This window comes from Littorina saxatilis, linkage group LG5, assembly GCF_037325665.1.
Source record: "Littorina saxatilis isolate snail1 linkage group LG5, US_GU_Lsax_2.0, whole genome shotgun sequence".
Classification (NCBI taxonomy): Eukaryota; Metazoa; Mollusca; class Gastropoda; order Littorinimorpha; family Littorinidae; genus Littorina; species Littorina saxatilis.
The window spans coordinates 6702467-6724593 of record NC_090249.1 but is presented as its reverse complement, the minus strand read 5'-3'; the positions used below and the strand labels follow the sequence as shown (position 1 = coordinate 6724593).

The following is a 22127-nucleotide window of genomic DNA, read 5'->3' as shown; positions in this document are numbered from 1 at the left end:
AGAACTATCACATCAAACTTAATACATTAGAACTGTATATACAGATACAAATTTAAAAAATAAACTGTCATGCTGCATTTTAAGTACAATTTCTAAGTGTCAATTTGTAACATAACTTAATTTAGATCTGCATATTATTATAATTTTGTTTAACATGCACATACATTTTAAATGAATTGATGAACCATTCAGCACATGTTTAGTTGCATTATGTGCGACATATAATTTTTTTTGAAGCTGTCTGTGTTTGTTTTATGCTTAAGAAAAATAGGCAGTGAGTTCCATAGGACCGCACCTGAATAAAGAAGGCTTGATTTGAAAAGGTCAATACGTGGAGTCGGTGTTATGATTTTTAGTCTGTTATAGTTCAAAATAAAATTATCACGTAATGTCTCCGGTGCATATCCTGACATCACTTTATGCATCATAACACCTTTATTATACATTAATCTTTTTTGAAATGGTAATACTTGCAAATTTTTATAATCAGATTCTGAAGGAGTGTGATTTTTTAGCATTATAAGCTTAACTGCTCTTCTGTGAAGACTGGCTAAAGGTTTCAAAACATTAGCACTTGCACAATCCCATAGAGTGGATGCATAATCAATATTTGACAAGATGTGATTGTAAAAAAAATCTTTCGCGAGTGGAAATTCAAGAAATGTTTTATTTTTGATAACTGATATATTTTTTGGGAAGCAATCTTACAGATGTAATCAATGTGATCATGCCATGATAAATTATTATCAATCTTTACACCAAGGACTTTATGGTGAGACACTTCTTCCAATACTTGATTTTTAATATAAAGAGGTGGAATGCTCGATAATAGATTTTGTCGTTTCTGTCTTGTGGTTATTAGCATAAATTTAGTTTTTGTATGGTTAAGAGACATATGGTTTAACTCTGACCAATTCAGGAGTGCATCAATGCTTTCTTGGAGAGTTTTTGACAAATAATTTATGGAATGGTGACTAGAATGAATAGTAGTGTCATCTGCAAACAATTCACAGTTATTACGTATGCAAAGTGGTAAATCATTGACATAAATGGAGAACAATAATGGGCCTAAAACAGATCCCTGTGGGACCCCATATTTCAAAGTACTTTCATTTGAATATGATGCATTAGTAAATGTAATTTGTTTTCTATTTAAAAGAAAAGATTCAAGAATATTAATGGTGGTGCATTGCATGCCATATATTGACAATTTCCTGATGAGAAGAGAATGATCAATAACATCGAACGCCTTTGCAAAATCCACAAACAGTGCTGCAGAAAATTTGTTGGAATTTATGTTGGTTAGCCATTGATCAATTAGATTTATAAGAGCTGTATGACATGAGTGCTTTTTGCGAAAACCAGATTGATTTGGATGGAATAAATTGTTTTTATCAAAAGAGAGGGAGAGAGAGAGAGAGAGAAAGAACTTTGAACTTTGAACTTTATTTATTTATCGAGGGTAACAGAATAAGCAAAGTATACATGCTTTTTTTCGTCCGGCCCTCGCCCATTGAGGGTAACTCGATTAATAACAAGAAGAGAGAGAGAGAGAGAGAGAGAGAGAGAGAGAGAGAGAGAGAGAGAGAGAGAGAGAGAGAGAGAGAGAGAGAGAGAGAGCACACAAAGACAAGACGATGCGAGACACATCACATACAATCCCTCCGCCAGACAGCAAAGTTGAAATGTCACCATTAATAAATGTCCCCCAGTGATGACCCCAGAGCCTCTGCGCATCTCTGCACTTCACAATGATCTGTCCTGGGAATGACTTGTTCTCTTTAGCATTGGACATTTCCTCCCGGGCTGTGGAATAGGGAGGGGAGGGGCGGGGAGGGGAGGACGGGGATGGGGTCGGGAGGGGGAATGAGTGTTGCAGGGTGGGGGTAGGGGTGAGTGTTACATTGATCTTTATCTCGTGCAGCTGCTGCTGTTTTCAAGGGTTTTTTTTGTTTGGTTTTTTCTTTCTTTTTTTTTTCTCATCTGTTGTTCTTCTTGTCGGTTTGTTTTACTGTGTTTGTTTGCTTGTTTGTTCGTTTGCTTGTTTGTTCGTTTGCTTGTTTTTTGGAGGTGTTTTAGTTTTGTGGGTGTTGGTTTCATTCGTTGTTGTCTTGTCTTGCTTATCTCCCCGTTTAGTTCTTCTTTTCATCATTTGGGTTCTACCCTCCGTCCGCCACCCTTCCCCCCCCCCCCCCCTCTTATCCATTCTCTCCTCCTGCTCCGTCTATACTATGTCTCTCCCTTTCCCATTCGTTAATTCGTTATCTACCGTGTTATTTTTATTTCTCTGCACTTGTGTCTGTTCCTGCCCTTCGGCAAAGATCGCGTGTTAAAAGTTGTTTCCTATGGTGGCGAGGTAAGGGCAATAATTGCCGACAACAGCACAATAAACTGAAGAACCTGTCTTATACGCTATCGCCTTTCCGCCATTTTGCTGACGTGTCTCCGCTAGGTCGCACGTGCAGCCTCGCCATTTTCCTCAGGGTTCTGTGTATGGTTGGGGGGTATGTGTGATTTACTGTGTCTGTGCACGCTGACGTTTGCATCTTAGTGGAGGGAGGAGGGGGGGGGGGGGCTTGGAATTGCAGTTGAGAAGCTAAGGAAGGCGCGTGACATCATTTAGGTGGACAATTGACAAGGGTCAAGGACTTTATTGTTTAGGCATGCTGCTGTGTGCCCATAAACAAATACAATGTCGAAATAACTTGTATTCCAAAAACTCTGTAATGTATGTCTGTCTGTCTGTGTCCTGAAAAACCCCAAAAGCATAACTGTTTAGCTTACCTCGCTTGAATGTGTTTTTCAGCCAACAGGTGTCGACCGTACCTGATGACGCCGACAGAAGGAGCCAATGACTATATCAACGCTGTGTTCTTGAACGTGAGTCCTTGTCTCTCAAAGTCTCTGTCTCTGACTGTGTGTGTGTACGTCTCTCTCTCTCTCTCTCTCTCTCTCTCTCTCTCTCTCTCTCTCTCTCTCAGAAAAAGCATACCATGGGACATAACTGGAGATATTCCGAAAAGGAGACATGTAGTTGAATAGTTAGCTCCCTTGAACAAGGACTCGTTTGAAAGCTGACGTTGCAATGTAGTAACACAACAAAACAATACTGAACACATTAGTAAACTCAATTATTTTCTTACTTTCCTGCTTGCATTGTATTCAACATTTTTCTTTCATACAAAATATTTATTTGTTTTAAAGTCTTTGTGCATTTTCTCTGTGCAGTGAATAACTAAATAAAACTTGCATTCTTTAGCTCTCCCAACGAAAAGACACCCAACGAGTTCCCCTCATTCAGACTAATTCTCTGTGTTAAATCTTTTCTCAGTGCAACAGTAGTGTTGTTCCCAGACTCAGAAGACAATAGGTTAGTTGGAACTGGATTATGTATAGGTCCTTGGCTACAGAAAGATTGATCTGTCAGAAACAATATATACTAATAATAGATAACTTTTCAAAAGTGTGAGTCACATGAAATAGCTCCAGGCGCTTTAGAAAAAAGAAAGAAAAGAAGAACCCCCTCCTATAATTATGTCAAAACTATCAGACGGCCAAATCACAAAAACAAGGATGGTAGGTTATTGGAACGTTTAATTATGATTTAAAAAAAAACCGGCTACAGACCGTCGACCGGTGTAACACCAAATTTTTACCCCACGAAAAATTTACTCCGGAGTAAAAATTTCGTACGAAATTCTTACTCCGAGTACACTTTTCGTACGAGAAAAGAACTCGCCAAGGCACGAAAAAATTACTCCCTCCACGAAATTTTTACTCTCCATTTTTTTTACTTCCAGTAAAAATCTCGTACGCAAAAATGGGATGCGGGCGAAGGGATAATGCCAATAAGTGATCTCGCGCAAACGAATGTCGCGCTACCCTCCCCCTTCCACCACCAAGACTAACGAGGGACAAGGGAGTAAAAATGTCGTACACCTGGCATGGGAAGTTAAATTGCTCGTGTTAGGGTGACGTAATTTATTCGTTATTTATTCGTCAGGGGAGTAACGGTTTTTTTACGAAATGTTTACTCGGAACTCACCTGTCGTGGGGAGTAATTTTCTTGTGTAATGGGGGAGTACGTTTTTCGTAAAGGGAGTAACTTTTTCGTACGAAATGTTTACTCCGCAGTAAAAATCTCTTGGGAGTAATTTTCTCGTGTTACGGGCACCGGCCAGGGGTCAGAACAATGCCTCAGATCAAAAGTATATTCAATGAACGCGCAGTACAGTGCAGTTCGTAACCACACACATTGTTGATTGTTGCAGGGATACCGGCGGAAGGACACACCGGTGGTCACTCAGATGCCTCTGCCCAACACCGTGACGGACTTCTGGCGACTGGTGTATGACCACAAGTGTCACACCATCGTCATGCTCAATGAAATTGACGATAAGGACGAGGTGAGATTTGAAGAGCAGAGCTTGCATGTTCGCTTTTGATAAAACAAAAAAAGTACACGGAAACTATTAAAACTAGACTGGCCTTAGAGGCAAGCTTTCTTGATTGATCCCAAAGTTGATTTTGCGAAGAATAATTTTGCATGAACAACTCAAGTAAGCCTGGAATATTACTTTCATGTGTATGAGTGATCAGTTTCTTGATGCTACCGTTTTGGGGATTTTATTTCGCATGAACAACTAAATACCCACGAATTATTGCGTACATGTGAATGGAGTGGTCAGTTTCTTTTGGGCTGTAGTGTTTTGGGTTTATTTTGCGCATGAACAATCCAGGTAACCCTGGTATATTACGTGCGTGTGTATGGAGTGATCAGTTTACTTTGGGCTGCAGTGTTTTGGGCTTATTTTGCACATGTACAACTCAAGTAACCCTGGTATATTACGTGTGTGTATGGAGTGATTAGTTTCTTTTGGGCTACAGTGTTTTTGGCCTGTTTTGCATGAATAAATAAAATAACCCTCGTACGTATGTTAAGTTTATTTTGGGCTGTTTTTGGCTTATTTTGCATGAACAACCAAAGTAACCCTGGTATATTAGGCACATGTGTATGCCAGCAGACTGGAGCCAGTGTTACGGGCTTGTTTTGCATGAACAACCAAAGTAACCCTGGTATATTAGGCACATGTGTATGCCAGCAGACTGGAGCCAGTGTTACGGGCTTGTTTTGCATGAACAACTAAAGTAACTATGGTATATTACGCACGTGTGTATGCCAGCAGACTGGAGACAGTGTTTTGGGCTTATTTTTTATGAACAACCAAAGTAACCCAGTGTTTTGGCTTATTGTGCATGAACAATTCAAGAAACCCAGTGTGTTGTGCCTATTTTGCATGAACAACCAAAGTAACCCTGGTATTTTACGCACATGTGTATGAAGTGGTCAATTTCTTTTGGGCTGTATTGTTTTGGGCTAATTTTGCATGAACAACCAAAGTAACCCGGGTATTTTACGCACATGTGTATGCCAGCAGACGTGCCAGCAGTACTGGAGCGAGGACACGTGTGGCAGCAGTTACGGCCCCTTCATCGTCGAGACCACCACGCAGATCCGCTCCGATCCCAGTATCACGCTCCGAGACTTCACCCTCACCAACGCTAACAATGTGAGTCTGGCAAGCTGTCTGGCTGGCTGACTGACTGACTAGCTGGTGTACTGGATGTCTGTCCGTCTGACTGTTTATTCTGTCCGGCTGGCTGTCTGGCTGGCTGGCTATCTGTCTGTTTACTTTGTGACTGGCTGGCAGGCTGGTGTACTAGCCGTCTGCCTGTCTGTCTGACTGTTGACTTTGTCTGTCTGTCTGTCTGTCTGTCTGACTGACTGACTGAATGACTGACTGACTGACTGACTGACTGAATGAATGACTGACTGGCTGGCTGGCTGGCTGGCTGACTGAATGATTGTCAGTCTGTCTGACTGGCTGGCTCACTAGCTGGTTTACAAGCTATCTGCCTGTCTGACTGACTGACTGACTGGCTGACTGACTGACTGACTGACTGGCTGACTGACTGACTGACTGAATGAAATACCCGTGTGACTTGGAATAATAGGCCGTGAAAAGTAGGATATGCGCCGAAATGGCTGCGATCTGCTGGCCAATGTGAATGCGTGATGTATTGTGTAAAAAAAATTCCATCTCACACGGCATAAATAAATCCCTGCGCCTTGAATATGTGCGCGATATAAATTGCATAAAAATTTTTTGGGTTAAAAATCCCTGCGCTTAGAACTGTACCCACGGAATACGCGCGATATAAGCCTCATATTGATTGATATTGATTGATTGAATGAATGAATGACTGTCTGTCTGTCTGTCTAGCTGGGTTACAAGCTGTCTGTGAACTCTGTCTGTTTCTATCGATTTGTCCGGCAGTCCGGCTATCCATCCGTACATTAGTGTTCGTCACTTCAAATAGACATCTTCCGTGTGTGTATGTGGCTGTCTGTCTGTCTGTCTGTCTGTTTGTGTGTATCGGTGCAACCACTTCTTCACATATGTTTCCATCTGCAATAGTCTGTTGTGTCTTTCCAGTTGCCTAACTATCTGTTTTCTTTCAATGACGCCGCAGCCCCAGGAGTCACCGAGAGTTATCCGTCAGTTCCACTTCCACCGCTGGGCAGAGGGCGCTGCGGCTCCCACTTCCGGTCGCTCCTTCTTGGAGCTGGTGGACGCTGTTGAGAGGTGGCACGAGCAGACTGGCTTCCAGCCCATCGCTGTCCACTGCATGTGAGTCCTGAATTTCCTGTTTTGCAATAAGAAATTACTTTGCTAAACTTCATTCTATTGTTTCCCCCGAAATCGGCGATGCTGCCTGAAAAACGGTCATACGCGTAAACATCCACTCGTGCAAAAGCATGAGTGAACGTGGGAGCTATAATACCTTACCATACCTTATTTCCAGGAACACGCATAAGGGAATTCGCAAGGTATCTATAATATTATCTTACCTTGCCTTGTTTTCCAGGAACAGCGCATGCGTGAAATCTCAAGGACTCTGCGATATTACTGAACCATGCCTTATTTCCAGGAACTGTGCAAAGGGGAATTCTCAAGGACTATGTGAAATGACCTTACCTATACATTTTTTTTTTCTAGGAAAGGCGCATGGGGGAATTTTCAAAAACTCTGTGAAATGAACTTACCTATACCTTATTTTCCAGGAACGGGGCGAGTCGAAGCGGCCTGCTGTGCGCGATACTGTACATCTTGGAGAGACTGCGGAACTGCAAGGAGGTGGACGTCTTTCAGGCCGTCAAGCAGATGAGGCTCAACCGCACTCAGTTCATTGACAACATGGTGAGGCGTGGATTGTATCACGTGTGTGTGTAGGGAGGGGGGGTTGGAGGGTGGTGTGTGTGTGTGTGTGTGTGATGCGGCTGAACCGCACTCAGTTCATTGACAACATGGCCCTGAGGCGTGGATTGTATCACCTGTGTGTGTAGGGGGTGCGGGGGGGGGGGGGTGTTGGAGGGTGGTGTGTGTGTGTGTAATGAGGCTCAACCGCACTCAGTTCATTGACAACATGGTGAGGCGTGGATTGTATCACCTGTGTGTGTAGGGGGTGGGTGAGTTGGAGGGTGGTGTGTGTGTGTGTGTGTGTGTGATGAGGCTCAACCGCACTCAGTTCATTGACAACTTGGTGAGGCGTGGAATTAACCAGCTGGGGGTTGTGGTTGTGGTGGTGGTGTGTGTGTGTGTGTCTTTGTGCTTGTGCGTGCATGTGTGTGAGGACGTGTGTGTGATGTGTGTGTGTGTGTGTGTGTGTGTGTGTGTGTGTGTGTGTGTGTGTGTGTGTTGTATGCATGTGACTCTGTGTGACCCTGTATAAGAGACCGACGGACTTTGCATTTGTGTGTAACATAAACATAACAACACATACTTTGCGAAGGTAACAAAACATATACCCAAAACAAAGTTGTAATGAACAAAAGTAAATTTCATTTTGTTCTTGTCCTATTTTCAGGAGCAGTACCGCTTCTGCCATGACATACTGCTGGAGTACCTGTCCAATCCCGACACGTCTTCCGTACTCACGTGACCGTCCCGTCGTGCCTCAGTAGTTCTCACTTGCACTTCCTGGGGGAAAATGGCGGCTCCCGTGGGTAAACCTGAAATGAACCCCCAGTCCTTTGATCTGGAACATGGAGAAAATGACGCTGGAGAGAATGACGTCACCTCTGATAGTAGTTTCACGTCTGTGATCTTGCCACAGTGATGGCGTTAGATTTGCGATGGTGTGACGTTTGAGTTGAATGTAAAGGCTGGTGATGGCTGCTTTTCCCGGATGTTGACCTTTTTAAAAAAAAAAAAATCTTTTTTTTCTCCTTTTGTTTTGACGTTGGAAGTGAAATGAGCGATTGAAGAGAGTTTGCGTTTGACGCGGGGTCTGAGCCATTCTGAAAGTGTACACCTGTGCTCACCAACATGCCAAACGTGTATACTTGTACTATGGCTAAGTGGTGTTCACTGTGTGAATACGTTCGCCTTTGTACTGATTGCGTATGCATAAAGACATAATAGAATATTGGAGTAAGATTTGTACTTCGTTTGCATGAATGTGTAGGCTTTTGTGTGTACCTTGTCAGTATTAAAACGTGGCTTTTGTGCTACTCAGTCAGAGTTAAAGAGTGAACCAAACGATAATATTATGTTAGCGTGTGCCCTAGATGTGTTCATTTATAGAGGACACTGTTTCACGACATTTTAGTTGTTCGGCCGTCTTCTTGGAGAACAAAATCTGCTAGAGTAGGAGAAGGCCAGAGTAACTTTCCCGCATAATGTCCATCTCTATATTCTCTCTTGCTTTCTTTTTAACTTGGTAGCTGCTCTGAATATTATACTCGATTAACTATCTTTAACAGGCCATTTCTTAATTTATTATTTTGCCAGCCCTGGGACCACTTTCATTCTCACCCTGTTCCGTTTATACTATGAATTCATTTTGTTTTGTTCTTGGTTTTTTCTTACCTTTTTGTTAACCCTTTTTTTTTGTTGCTCGGTATTCTTTATTACATATTACATAGGTGTAGTGTTGTTGATAAGGATTTTTTTTCAGACATATATAACTAGTTCTTCAACGTTTACATTGAGTATGAGTCTGCGGTTTAAACATGAGTTTTATCTATTTGAAAGTAGCTTTATTCGTTTCAGGTTTACTCCTCAAATGCTTCAAACCTGCTTCTTCTTTTTTTGTCGTTTGAAAAATACTTGAATAGATTGTGTCCTAGCTTAAAAACAGCTGGATAAAATTATGCTAGCCATTTTCAGAAGAGTTCATAATTATATGGAATTGAGTGTGTTCTTACCAATGCACTAAAGTGATGGTTTCCTAAGTTTGCCATGACCGCTTTTACATGAAAACAGAGACAGGCCAGTACATATTGAGATTATGCATATAAACTGATGAGTAAAATATCGTTGATTAAAAAAACGTCCCTAGTTGAGATCTGTATGATCCATAAGAGATTATATTTTGAGATATTTTGACGCTTCTGCCGCGTTTCCTGACCGTATACGTCCTAACTATTTATTATCCTGTCCCAAGTATGTCACACTCTCTTCCAAACATGTAAACACACACCTCATGTCTTTGCAGATACAGTCAAACCTGTCTATAACGGCCATTCAAGGTACCGACCACAAGTCGCCGTTATTTATAGGTCGTCGCTGTGGAAAGGTGAATTATGTAGAAGAAAAACTTGACTGGGATACTTCGGAGTTGTCGTTGTGGGCAGGTGGTTGCATTCGAGAGGTGGTATCCATGGCAGGTTTGACTGTATTTTTACCCAAACAAAATGTGGGACTTTAAATGAAACAGGTTTTTAAAGGTAAGCTTATATATACCTTCTACCCCTGTAAAAAGATGATGTACACCACCACCGATCCATCCAGACTTTGTAAAGGGGTTAGAGCATACTTCCCCTTTGACACATACCAACACTCGACAGCCAGGCTGTTTTCAGCGCACACTGGATTTTTGGGTGTGTATGTTAATTTTGTGACTTGTACCTTAATTCAATTCAGCAAACATTCTCCATTCGCCAATGGAAGCAGGCTTGCCGTTGATTTTTTTGGTATAAAACATGTTTCATGTCCAGTAAAAAAAAAAAAAATTAAAAATAAGAATAAAGCCTGTTCAGATATGGGGTGGAAGCTCACATGGGTACCTTTAAATTAAAGGTATATATTTTTGTCTAGTTTTTCATGCGTCTGTGCCACTTTTGTTGCATTGAATGCAGTTTGAATTCGTAGGAAATTGACCTGATGAAATATTTTCATGTTCTAGTTGCTTGTTTCCTAATTCTTTTGGATGGGAAGTATAGATCTCCGTATCGCCTGTCACTATATATATACACATATAAAAAAAAGAATGAGTTGTCCGAATTACTGTTTTCTGATTTTTACTCCCTTGTGCACATGAACGCTTGTTGTCGGTGATTTGTTGTTGTTGATGTGAAGTTGTTCGTTTTGTTGATGCATGTGATCGTTCCATCCGTTTTAAAAGGAGTTGTTTTATTGAATGAACACTGCTTGATTTTATCAACTGCTTTGTGTCTGTTAGCCGTGTAACTTTTTCTTACTTTGTTATCATGTACAGCATTCTTTTTGACAATAGAATCCATGACTTTTTCGTCTACGCTGAAAATCGCCTTTGTCTGTTTGTTTGGTTGGTTTTTGTTTGTTTACCAGACGGTAACAGTTATCACCTGTGGATCATTTTTAGTCATTCTCTATATCGGTATGGAACAATTACCTAAAACCAAAAACTGTCACAGTTATCATTCATGGATCATTTTAGTCATAATTTTGCGGTATGAAATATACCTGACCAAAGAACCGATCAAAACTGCACAAATTTCACCAGCACAATCAATGCGAGTGTAAACCCTTCTCGTTTTCAAAGCATTCTCTTACAACATCGCAGAATGTTTCTTTTTTATATTTAGTCAAGTTTTGACTAAATATTTTAACATCGAGGGGGAATCGAAACGAGGGTCGTGGTGTATGTGCGTGTGTCTGTGTGTCTGTGTGTGTGTAGAGCGATTCAGACTAAACTACTGGACCGATCTTTATGAAATTTGACATGAGAGTTCCTGGGTATGAAATCCCCGAACGTTTTTTTCATTTTTTTGATAAATGTCTTTGATGACGTCATATCCGGCTTTTCGTGAAAGTTGAGGCGGCACTGTCACGCCCTCATTTTTCAACCAAATTGGTTGAAATTTTGGACAAGTAATCTTCGACGAAGCCCGGACTTCGGTATTGCATTTCAGCTTGGTGGCTTAAAAATTAATTAATGACTTTGGTCATTAAAAATCGGAAAATTGTAAAAAAAATTAAAAATTTATAAAACGATCCAAATTTACGTTTATTTTATTCTCCATCATTTGCTGATTCCAAAAACATATAAATATGTTATATTCGGATTAAAAACAAGCTCTGAAAATTAAATATATAAAAATTATTATCAAAATTAAATTGTCCAAATCAATTTAAAAACACTTTCATCTTATTCCTTGTCGGTTCCTGATTCCAAAAACATATAGATATGATATGTTTGGATTAAAAACACGCTCAGAAAGTTAAAACAAAGAGAGGTACAGAAAAGCGTGCTATCCTTCTTAGCGCAACTACTACCCCGCTCTTCTTGTCAATTTCACTGCCTTTGCCATGAGCGGTGGACTGACGATGCTACGAGTATACGGTCTTGCTGAAAAATGGCATTGCGTTCAGTTTCATTCTGTGAGTTCGACAGCTACTTGACTAAATATTGTATTTTCGCCTTACGCGACTTGTTTCTGGTTACTGTTATGTTTTGTCCACGAAATGACTTGTTGTTTTTTTCCTGAACCAACCCGTGAAATGATGTCTGCCAGTTGAGTCAAATCAGATTGTTCCAGGTTGAGCGGTCGCTTCTGACGAGAGAAGAAAATATCACAGAGCGGTGTGCGTACCTCTGACAATGGACAATGGCCTTGTGTTGATATTTTTCTCAAATCTGCCCAACCATCGCCCACCTTTTTAACTAAAGCTCTTCCACACAGCGTTGAAGCGTTACAAATGCTGATTTGTGTACCACTTCTTTATTACCTTGTATATCATACCCTCGCTTGTGTTGCTGGGTGAAAAATGTGGCGTCACAAACAGCAATTAGTGTACTGTCAGTAGTGGAAAAGTCAGTGTTAACGGTGCACATTCGTTAGTGTTGCATGAATTTAAAGGTATATATTCCACGTTAGTAGTCATGTTCACTGCTATATATCTGCGCAGGATCTTGCATGTGGCAACATCATTCTTCCAATTGGACACATTCTAAGAATCTTCAGCCTAGGTCTTATCTGTGCAGTATACCCCCCGCGGGTTAGGGGGAAGAATTTACACGATGCTCCCCAGCATGTCGTAAGAGGCGACTAACGGATTCTGTTTCTCCCTTTACCCTTGTTAAGTGTTTCTTGTATAGAATATAGTCAATTTTCTTAAAGATTTTAGTCAAGCAGTGTGTAAGAAATGTTAAGTCCTTTGTACTGGAAACTTGCATTCTCCCAGTAAGGTAATATATTGTACTACGTTGCAAGCCCCTGGAGCAATTTTGTTCCCCCCGCGGGTTAGGGGGAAGAATTTACCCGATGCTCCCCAGCATGTCGTAAGAGGCGACTAACGGATTCTGTTTCTCCTTTTACCCTTGTTAAGTGTTTCTTGTATAGAATATAGTCAAAGTTTGTAAAGATTTTAGTCAAGCAGTATGTAAGAAATGTTAAGTCCTTTGTACTGGAAACTTGCATTCTCCCAGTAAGGTCATATATTGTACTACGTTGCAAGCCCCTGGAGCATTTTTTTGATTAGTGCTTTTGTGAACAAGAAACAATTAACAAGTGGCTCTATCCCATCTCCCCCCTTTCCCCGTCGCAATATAACCTTCGTGGTTGAAAACGACGTTAAACACCAAATAAAGAAAAGAAAGCTCTTATCTGTGCAGTATGGGATTTTTTTGTGGAATTAATTTAACTGACACCTTTGTCTTTCTGCAAACTAATCTCAGAAAGAGAAAAAAAATCTAGTATTTTACAAGGAAGCAGTTGATGTTTGGTATGTGTCCAAGAAGGAGAATACTGTCATCCCTTGTAAAAGCATGTTGGACATAATATGTCAAGATGGACATGATCGCTTACGTCAGGAATATACCTTTAAGGTTCGCATGCGTCAGTGTCCCGTATACTTTAAGACTGACTGATTGATGGACATAGAGACATTGATTAAGTAGAAAATACTATATTTTTATCTGCTGTTCTTGTTTTGTTAAATTTTGGGTTGTTAATTTGAAGGTGTCCGAAATGACGATGTGCATCTAGTCTACAAGTTATTCTTGACAAGAATTATATTACATGACAAGGACAAAACCCATAATTCACGTCCTGCTGTATATATGGCTTATATATACCTAACATTCTACTAACGTATCTTTTCACTGATTTAAATACAGTGGAATCCACTTCTAAGACCTCCAAACATCCGAGAGTCAGGTCTTACAAAATACGGAGACTTAAAACAAAGGAACATTTACTGAGATCATTACTGGACAATCTGAAAATTCAAGGTCTTAAATGTCGGAAGGTCCCCCGAAATCGGCGTATGGCTGCCTGAATGGCGGGGTAAAAACGGCCATACACGTAAAACTCGTGCTAAAAACATGAGTGAACGTGGGAGTCTAAGCCCATGAACAAAGAAGAGGAAGAAGAAGAAGACTGGGGGAAGGAAGTCATAAATTGGAGGTGGGGACACATGCAATTGACACGAGGTGGGCGGGGCCTGTGGGTTGGATGATGTGCTCTCTTGACTACTACTTGTATGAGTAGGAGAGAAGACCTTCCGTCACCCTAACCACGTGACATCAGACACACAAGCCCCGCCCACCTCGTCAGTGTCGAGTACCTGTGGGGAGGGGTGTAGGGAGGGGAGGTGGGGGTCTTAGAAGGGGGTTCCACTGCAGTGTAAATATGGCCAGTTTTGAATACTGGAGAGAAAAATAATGCGTTTGACAAGTGTGCTGTGCTTTATGATCTGGTCCCGTGCTGTGTGCTAGCTATGTAGAAGATGCAATTGTTCTGGCTAGATTACTACTTCATATAATATCATGACAGAATCCGCGTGCACTTGTTAAAACAGGTAATAAAAAAGCCCATGATTTGTTGATGTCAAAAAAGTTTGCAATCTCGATTTGTTATTTTCAGGCTTTGATTGTGAATAGTTACATGTTTCTTGTTGTATTTTGGAAAGTGTACTTGTGCGTTTTTGACAAATGATAAGAGCGTCTTTTTTGTGTGCAGAGTCTTTGGTAAATATATGTCTTGCCTTTCATTTTGTTAGGGTTGATGGATAATCTTCTGGTTTTGCAGTTGAACCTGTGTATAATGACCACGCAAGGGACCGATAATAAATAGTTTTTATGGATAGGTGGTCGCTATTGAAAAGAGAATTGAATGTAGGGAAAGCTCATCTGGGATTATCCTTGAGAGTAGACGTTTTGTGCCGTTGGTTGCTTTTGAGAGGTTGTCGCAAGGCCAGGTTCGACTTACAGTACTTTTGAGAGGTTGTCGCAAGGCCAGGTTCGACTTACAGTACTTTTGAGAGGTTGTCGCAAGGCCAGGTTCGACTTACAGTACTTTTGAGAGGTTGTCGCAAGGCCAGGTTCGACTTACAGTACTTTTGAGAGGTTGTGGCAAGGCCAGGTTCGACTTACAGTACTTTTGAGAGGTTGTCGCAAGGCCAGGTTCGACTTACAGTACTTTTGAGAGGTTGTGGCAAGGCCAGGTTCGACTTACAGTACTTTTGAGAGGTTGTGGCAAGGCCAGGTTCGACTTACAGTACTTTTGAGAGGTTGTCGCAAGGCCAGGTTCGACTTACAGTACTTTTGAGAGGTTGTGGCAAGGCCAGGTTCGACTTACAGTACTTTTGAGAGGTTGTCGCAAGGCCAGGTTCGACTTACAGTACTTTTGAGAGGTTGTCGCAAGGCCAGGTTCGACTTACAGTACTTTTGAGAGGTTGTCGCAAGGCCAGGTTCGACTTACAGTACTTTTGAGAGGTTGTGGCAAGGCCAGGTTCGACTTACAGTACTTTTGAGAGGTTGTGGCAAGGCCAGGTTCGACTTACAGTACTTTTGAGAGGTTGTGGCAAGGCCAGGTTCGACTTACAGTACTTTTGAGAGGTTGTGGCAAGGCCAGGTTCGACTTACAGTACTTTTGAGAGGTTGTGGCAAGGCCAGGTTCGACTTACAGTACTTTTGAGAGGTTGTCGCAAGGCCAGGTTCGACTTACAGTACTTTTGAGAGGTTGTGGCAAGGCCAGGTTCGACTTACAGTACTTTTGAGAGGTTGTCGCAAGGCCAGGTTCGACTTACAGTACTTTTGAGAGGTTGTCGCAAGGCCAGGTTCGACTTACAGTACTTTTGAGAGGTTGTCGCAAGGCCAGGTTCGACTTACAGTACTTTTGAGAGGTTGTGGCAAGGCCAGGTTCGACTTACAGTACTTTTGAGAGGTTGTGGCAAGGCCAGGTTCGACTTACAGTACTTTTGAGAGGTTGTGGCAAGGCCAGGTTCGACTTACAGTACTTTTGAGAGGTTGTGGCAAGGCCATGTTCGACTTACAGTACTTTTGAGAGGTTGTGGCAAGGCCAGGTTCGACTTACAGTACTTTTGAGAGGTTGTCGCAAGGCCAGGTTCGACTTACAGTACTTTTGAGAGGTTGTCGCAAGGCCAGGTTCGACTTACAGTACTTTTGAGAGGTTGTGGCAAGGCCAGGTTCGACTTACAGTACTTTTGAGAGGTTGTCGCAAGGCCAGGTTCGACTTACAGTACTTTTGAGAGGTTGTGGCAAGGCCAGGTTCGACTTACAGTACTTTTGAGAGGTTGTCGCAAGGCCAGGTTCGACTTACAGTACTTTTGAGAGGTTGTCGCAAGGCCAGGTTCGACTTACAGTACTTTTGAGAGGTTGTGGCAAGGCCAGGTTCGACTTACAGTACTTTTGAGAGGTTGTCGCAAGGCCAGGTTCGACTTACAGTACTTTTGAGAGGTTGTGGCAAGGCCAGGTTCGACTTACAGTACTTTTGAGAGGTTGTCGCAAGGCCAGGTTCGACTTACAGTACTTTTGAGAGGTTGTCGCAAGGCCAGGTTCGACTTACAGTACTTTTGAGAGGTTGTCGCAAGGCCAGGTTCGACTTACAGTACTTTTGAGAGGTTGTCGCAAGGCCAGGTTCGACTTACAGTACTTTTGAGAGGTTGTCGCAAGGCCAGGTTCGACTTACAGTACTTTTGAGAGGTTGTCGCAAGGCCAGGTTCGACTTACAGTACTTTTGAGAGGTTGTCGCAAGGCCAGGTTCGACTTACAGTACTTTTGAGAGGTTGTGGCAAGGCCAGGTTCGACTTACAGTACTTTTGAGAGGTTGTCGCAAGGCCAGGTTCGACTTACAGTACTTTTGAGAGGTTGTGGCAAGGCCAGGTTCGACTTACAGTACTTTTGAGAGGTTGTCGCAAGGCCAGGTTCGACTTACAGTACTTTTGAGAGGTTGTGGCAAGGCCAGGTTCGACTTACAGTACTTTTGAGAGGTTGTGGCAAGGCCAGGTTCGACTTACAGTACTTTTGAGAGGTTGTCGCAAGGCCAGGTTCGACTTACAGTACTTTTGAGAGGTTGTGGCAAGGCCAGGTTCGACTTACAGTACTTTTGAGAGGTTGTCGCAAGGCCAGGTTCGACTTACAGTACTTTTGAGAGGTTGTCGCAAGGCCAGGTTCGACTTACAGTACTTTTGAGAGGTTGTCGCAAGGCCAGGTTCGACTTACAGTACTTTTGAGAGGTTGTGGCAAGGCCAGGTTCGACTTACAGTACTTTTGAGAGGTTGTGGCAAGGCCAGGTTCGACTTACAGTACTTTTGAGAGGTTGTGGCAAGGCCAGGTTCGACTTACAGTACTTTTGAGAGGTTGTGGCAAGGCCAGGTTCGACTTACAGTACTTTTGAGAGGTTGTGGCAAGGCCAGGTTCGACTTACAGTACTTTTGAGAGGTTGTCGCAAGGCCAGGTTCGACTTACAGTACTTTTGAGAGGTTGTGGCAAGGCCAGGTTCGACTTACAGTACTTTTGAGAGGTTGTCGCAAGGCCAGGTTCGACTTACAGTACTTTTGAGAGGTTGTCGCAAGGCCAGGTTCGACTTACAGTACTTTTGAGAGGTTGTCGCAAGGCCAGGTTCGACTTACAGTACTTTTGAGAGGTTGTCGGCAAGGCCAGGTTCGACTTACAGTACTTTTGAGAGGTTGTGGCAAGGCCAGGTTCGACTTACAGTACTTTTGAGAGGTTGTGGCAAGGCCAGGTTCGACTTACAGTACTTTTGAGAGGTTGTGGCAAGGCCAGGTTCGACTTACAGTACTTTTGAGAGGTTGTGGCAAGGCCAGGTTCGACTTACAGTACTTTTGAGAGGTTGTGGCAAGGCCAGGTTCGACTTACAGTACTTTTGAGAGGTTGTCGCAAGGCCAGGTTCGACTTACAGTACTTTTGAGAGGTTGTCGCAAGGCCAGGTTCGACTTACAGTACTTTTGAGAGGTTGTCGCAAGGCCAGGTTCGACTTACAGTACTTTTGAGAGGTTGTGGCAAGGCCAGGTTCGACTTACAGTACTTTTGAGAGGTTGTGGCAAGGCCAGGTTCGACTTACAGTACTTTTGAGAGGTTGTGGCAAGGCCAGGTTCGACTTACAGTACTTTTGAGAGGTTGTGGCAAGGCCAGGTTCGACTTACAGTACTTTTGAGAGGTTGTGGCAAGGCCATGTTCGACTTACAGTACTTTTGAGAGGTTGTGGCAAGGCCAGGTTCGACTTACAGTACTTTTGAGAGGTTGTCGCAAGTCCAGGTTCGACTTACAGTACTTTTGAGAGGTTGTCGCAAGGCCAGGTTCGACTTACAGTACTTTTGAGAGGTTGTCGCAAGGCCAGGTTCGACTTACAGTACTTTTGAGAGGTTGTCGCAAGGCCAGGTTCGACTTACAGTACTTTTGAGAGGTTGTCGCAAGGCCAGGTTCGACTTACAGTACTTTTGAGAGGTTGTCGCAAGGCCAGGTTCGACTTACAGTACTTTTGAGAGGTTGTCGCAAGGCCAGGTTCGACTTACAGTACTTTTGAGAGGTTGTCGCAAGGCCAGGTTCGACTTACAGTACTTTTGAGAGGTTGTCGCAAGGCCAGGTTCGACTTACAGTACTTTTGAGAGGTTGTCGCAAGGCCAGGTTCGACTTACAGTACTTTTGAGAGGTTGTCGCAAGGCCAGGTTCGACTTACAGTACTTTTGAGAGGTTGTCGCAAGGCCAGGTTCGACTTACAGTACTTTTGAGAGGTTGTCGCAAGGCCAGGTTCGACTTACAGTACTTTTGAGAGGTTGTCGCAAGGCCAGGTTCGACTTGCAGTACTTTTGTGTTATCTTGAATGCGAATAACTTTGAGGTCAAATAGAGACAGGTTATTGCTTTCAAAAGAAAGTTTCAAAGGTTTTCAAGGGAAACAATTTAAATCGGCGCAGAATTAAAGCTTTTCAAATGAGATGAAATAGAGACATGATACTCTTTGAATCGTATAGACTTAACAACTTATGCAGATGAAAAGTTGTACAGAATGACGCCTTAAACGTACCAAATTCAAAGCTTTAAGTTACGCTGACAAATTTGTATATTATAGTGGTATCGTTTAGAGAACACGTTTACCATAGCAGAAAAGGCGAGAAAGAAGAAATACTCCACAGAAAAAGCATCGTTCAACCGCTCAAGTTTTTAGGCAAGTCAGGGTAATACATTATTACATTTGCATCAGACTTTATGAAAAGAACAACACCAAGAATCGTAAAGGGATGAAATCATAATGTACTTTTCTAATTTTTAATTAAGTGTGTATTAAAAGCAACATATATATATGTTTTCAGTTTTGATAGTTGGAATACTTTCGTCCAAAAAACCTGTGAAGCTGCTGAAAAATATTTTTGGTTGCAAAATCTGTGGCAAAAATATCATCTGGTACGTGTGGTTTGTGTGTGCTTATTTTTGTCTCTCCAGTGTTTAGACGTCTGTGGTGCTTTCGACAGTCCGTAGTCGCGTTCTTAAAGTAAATCTGGCTGTTCTTTATGACATTTCAAGTGGAACAGTTTGCACGTTATTAATTTGTTTGTTAGAAATCAGCGTACGGACACACGTCCACGCATACGCACATACGTCTACACCCCCCCCCCCCCCCCCCTTTCACAGTCGCGATATAACCTTCGTGGTTGAAAACGACGTTAAACACCAAATAAAGAAAGAAAGATACGTCTACACATACACAAACACGACATTCAACAACATTGAGAGAAGAAAGGCAGTGGGCATGTATACATGCGCCTTCTTAAACAAAGCGCAGACAATACCGCCTTTCTCTTTCATCTCACTCCATCCCCCTCTCTATCTTACACACACACACACACACACACACGCACACACACACACACGCACACGCACGCACGCACACACACACGCACGCACGCACACACGCACAATCACACACTGGTCTGCAGCTAAAACACACACACACACACACACACACACACACACTCACACAACATATTCATTCGCTCGACGTACCTCCAACAGATTTTTTTTTACTCTTTCATTTCATTAACTATTTTCGCCGTTATTTGTTGTTAAAACATTATTTCGTGCCCAAAACCACTTTGGCCAAAACCTGGGGTGTTTTTTTATTTTTTATTTTTTAGACTTACAAGTTACAGTTCATTTCAGCGTGTGTGATTTTTTGGAGGCACATTTATTTCCTTATGGTTAATTGTAGTTTGCCTTTTTGCTCCTGCGTGTTCAGGGTGTTTGAGTGTATGGATGAATATTGGACAAAGTCTACTTCAGTCTTCTTGGTGAAATTGTGCTAAACTGAAGTGTGAAATAAAAGATACTATTCGTATTGTTATATTGTTATGAGAGAGAGAGAGAGAGAGAGAGAGAGAGAGAGAGAGAGAGAGAGAGAGAGAGAGAGAGTGTGTGTGTGTGTGTGTGTGTGTGTGTGTGTGCACATGCTCCCTAGTGCTACAATGTTAAATCCAGGCTTTTTCTTGTTCAGAACTTTAACATTTAAAATAACAACTGTACGCATAACACCAAAGGTATTAGGGCTTGGAAAACAGTAACAATCACATGCGAGAAAAACAGGAGAAAACAGACAGTGCCGTACGTGTTTGGCAGCTCGCTTTCCCCAAGGAGAAAGTAACGCGAATTTGTTCACTTAGCGATGTTGAATGTTTCCAGCCACTTTACAGCTTTGCTTCGATTGTAAAATTGTTGGGGTGGGCAATGCTACATTCTAATCGCAATATCCTGTCCGGCGACGTACAATAGCAAACACACACACACACACACACACTGACTGACATCTGTTGTCAAACCTTTGGCATTGTTCATTGTCATCATTTTCACGAGTTTTCATTCACAAGCACCTGGGAAATAAATGTCATGTTCCCCGGGGAATAAATCCCCGGTTACCATAGTTGCAGGAAGCCCTATTACATGGATAATCAAAAGCAAACCCAATAGAAACGCTCGAGGATTCTTCGGCTCTTTTCATTGGCGTTTCCCCAGACCTAAACAGACGACACTGCTTCGCCAAGTTCTAAATACGAACTGGCAAACTGGCAAATGTAAACAAAAAACAAAACTACCTCATCAAAGGTCATACATTTATGCTTTATCGCAAACAAATGAAACCTATCGATATGTTTTATCTTCTCACAAAGTCATGGAGTGCGTGTATCTCTGTTTGGAGAAACACGAACGTCAAGTTTAAGTCAAACCAATTGACCCCTGACACACACACATTTTGACCCGTGCACAAGACGTTGTATCGATAAACTAAGCGCAAATAAAAAAATAATAATAAAAAAGCAAAGAACATAGCAACAAGAAATGAAGACATCTGACAAAGCCGAGCAAGCAGAATGACAAGTCTAATGAAAAACAGAGAGGCAATGAGAAACAAGATCGCGATTATCTTTCCTTCGCGGCACGACGCAAATCGTTTGTGTCCTTTGACCCAATTCGTGCAGTGCTGCACGATGCAAATCTTCTGTGACCTTTGACTCAACGTAGCTTCAATATTCGATTACTAATATTTACCACTGAAAACCGAGGGGTGGAATACCGAGAGGGGCAGGGTGGTAGGGCGATGGTGAAATGTAATGAAGAGACACGTGTAGCAATAAGAGAAAACCGATTCTGCAATAACACAAACAAGAACAAAAAACCCAACACTGACCTATATGAATATTTAATCAATAATATGATCGTCTGCGTTGCAGGTGTGCAAGTGAAGGGTTGGGGGGGGGGTAAGTTGATCATTAATTTGTGTGTGTCAGTGTTTGTGTTCATGGACTGATTGTGAGGGAGGGGGAGGGTGGGGTGGGGTGTGTTTCAGGTTTTGGTGTGGGTATGAAACGAGCAAAACAATACCCACACCACAAAATCTTGGAGGCAAAAAACACTCGCCGTCGCATCATTTTGTCCGCACAATATTATATGCACCAACAACCGGAAAGAAAGGTGACAATGGAAAAAGACTCATCTTTGCTTCCTGCGATTCCTTGCCCCCGACTCGAACGCCGCACGATAATCCACATAACAGATCTGTTGTGAGATGGTCAACGCTGACTGTGCAAGCAAATCACCTCGTTTGAAATACGACAATCCCATCGCTCGAATGCAACATGTGGGCACTATCGTCTCAAAGCCGCTTTCTGTTGGTTTCACACACCACTCTGTAGTCGGAACCTACAGAACTTCGCATCCTCAAACCTGACATACTTGTCTCAACATTATAAACTCAAATCACACACAGTAAGTTGCTTTCGCACGCCAGCTTTGAACAACGTGCTGGGGCCCCGAACATGCATTATGAGAACAGAACTCGCGTTTCAAACCATGGCTCCCTGTGTTGATTTTGCACTTAATGTTGTACCACCAAAATGATGACAAAAACAATGTTTGATGGTTTGTTGCCAGACCAGCTTTTTTGTCGGTCCTCGGGGGGCATATCGACTTTTGTTTCATATTTATTGACCGCGGCCTTCGGCCTTGGTGAATAAATATGAAACAAAAGACGATATGCTCCCCCTC

General features: G+C 42.3%; 1 protein-coding gene and 1 long non-coding RNA gene across 2 annotated transcripts in view; both read left to right on the top strand.

Annotated features, from left to right (window-relative positions):
• Positions 1-11596, top strand: part of LOC138965922 (receptor-type tyrosine-protein phosphatase epsilon-like) — a 103492-nt gene extending 91896 nt beyond the window's left edge. Inside the window, exons 18-23 of the mRNA XM_070338002.1 lie at positions 2807-2880; positions 4272-4406; positions 5439-5570; positions 6535-6692; positions 7127-7262; positions 7930-11596. Of these exons, the coding sequence (XP_070194103.1) occupies positions 2807-2880; positions 4272-4406; positions 5439-5570; positions 6535-6692; positions 7127-7262; positions 7930-8004 (710 nt within the window). The 3' untranslated portion in view covers positions 8005-11596. The remainder of the gene's footprint in view (positions 1-2806; positions 2881-4271; positions 4407-5438; positions 5571-6534; positions 6693-7126; positions 7263-7929) is intronic.
• Positions 1-22127, top strand: part of LOC138966208 (uncharacterized) — a 349546-nt gene that overhangs the window by 288855 nt on the left and 38564 nt on the right. The gene's annotated exons all lie outside the window — the stretch shown is intronic.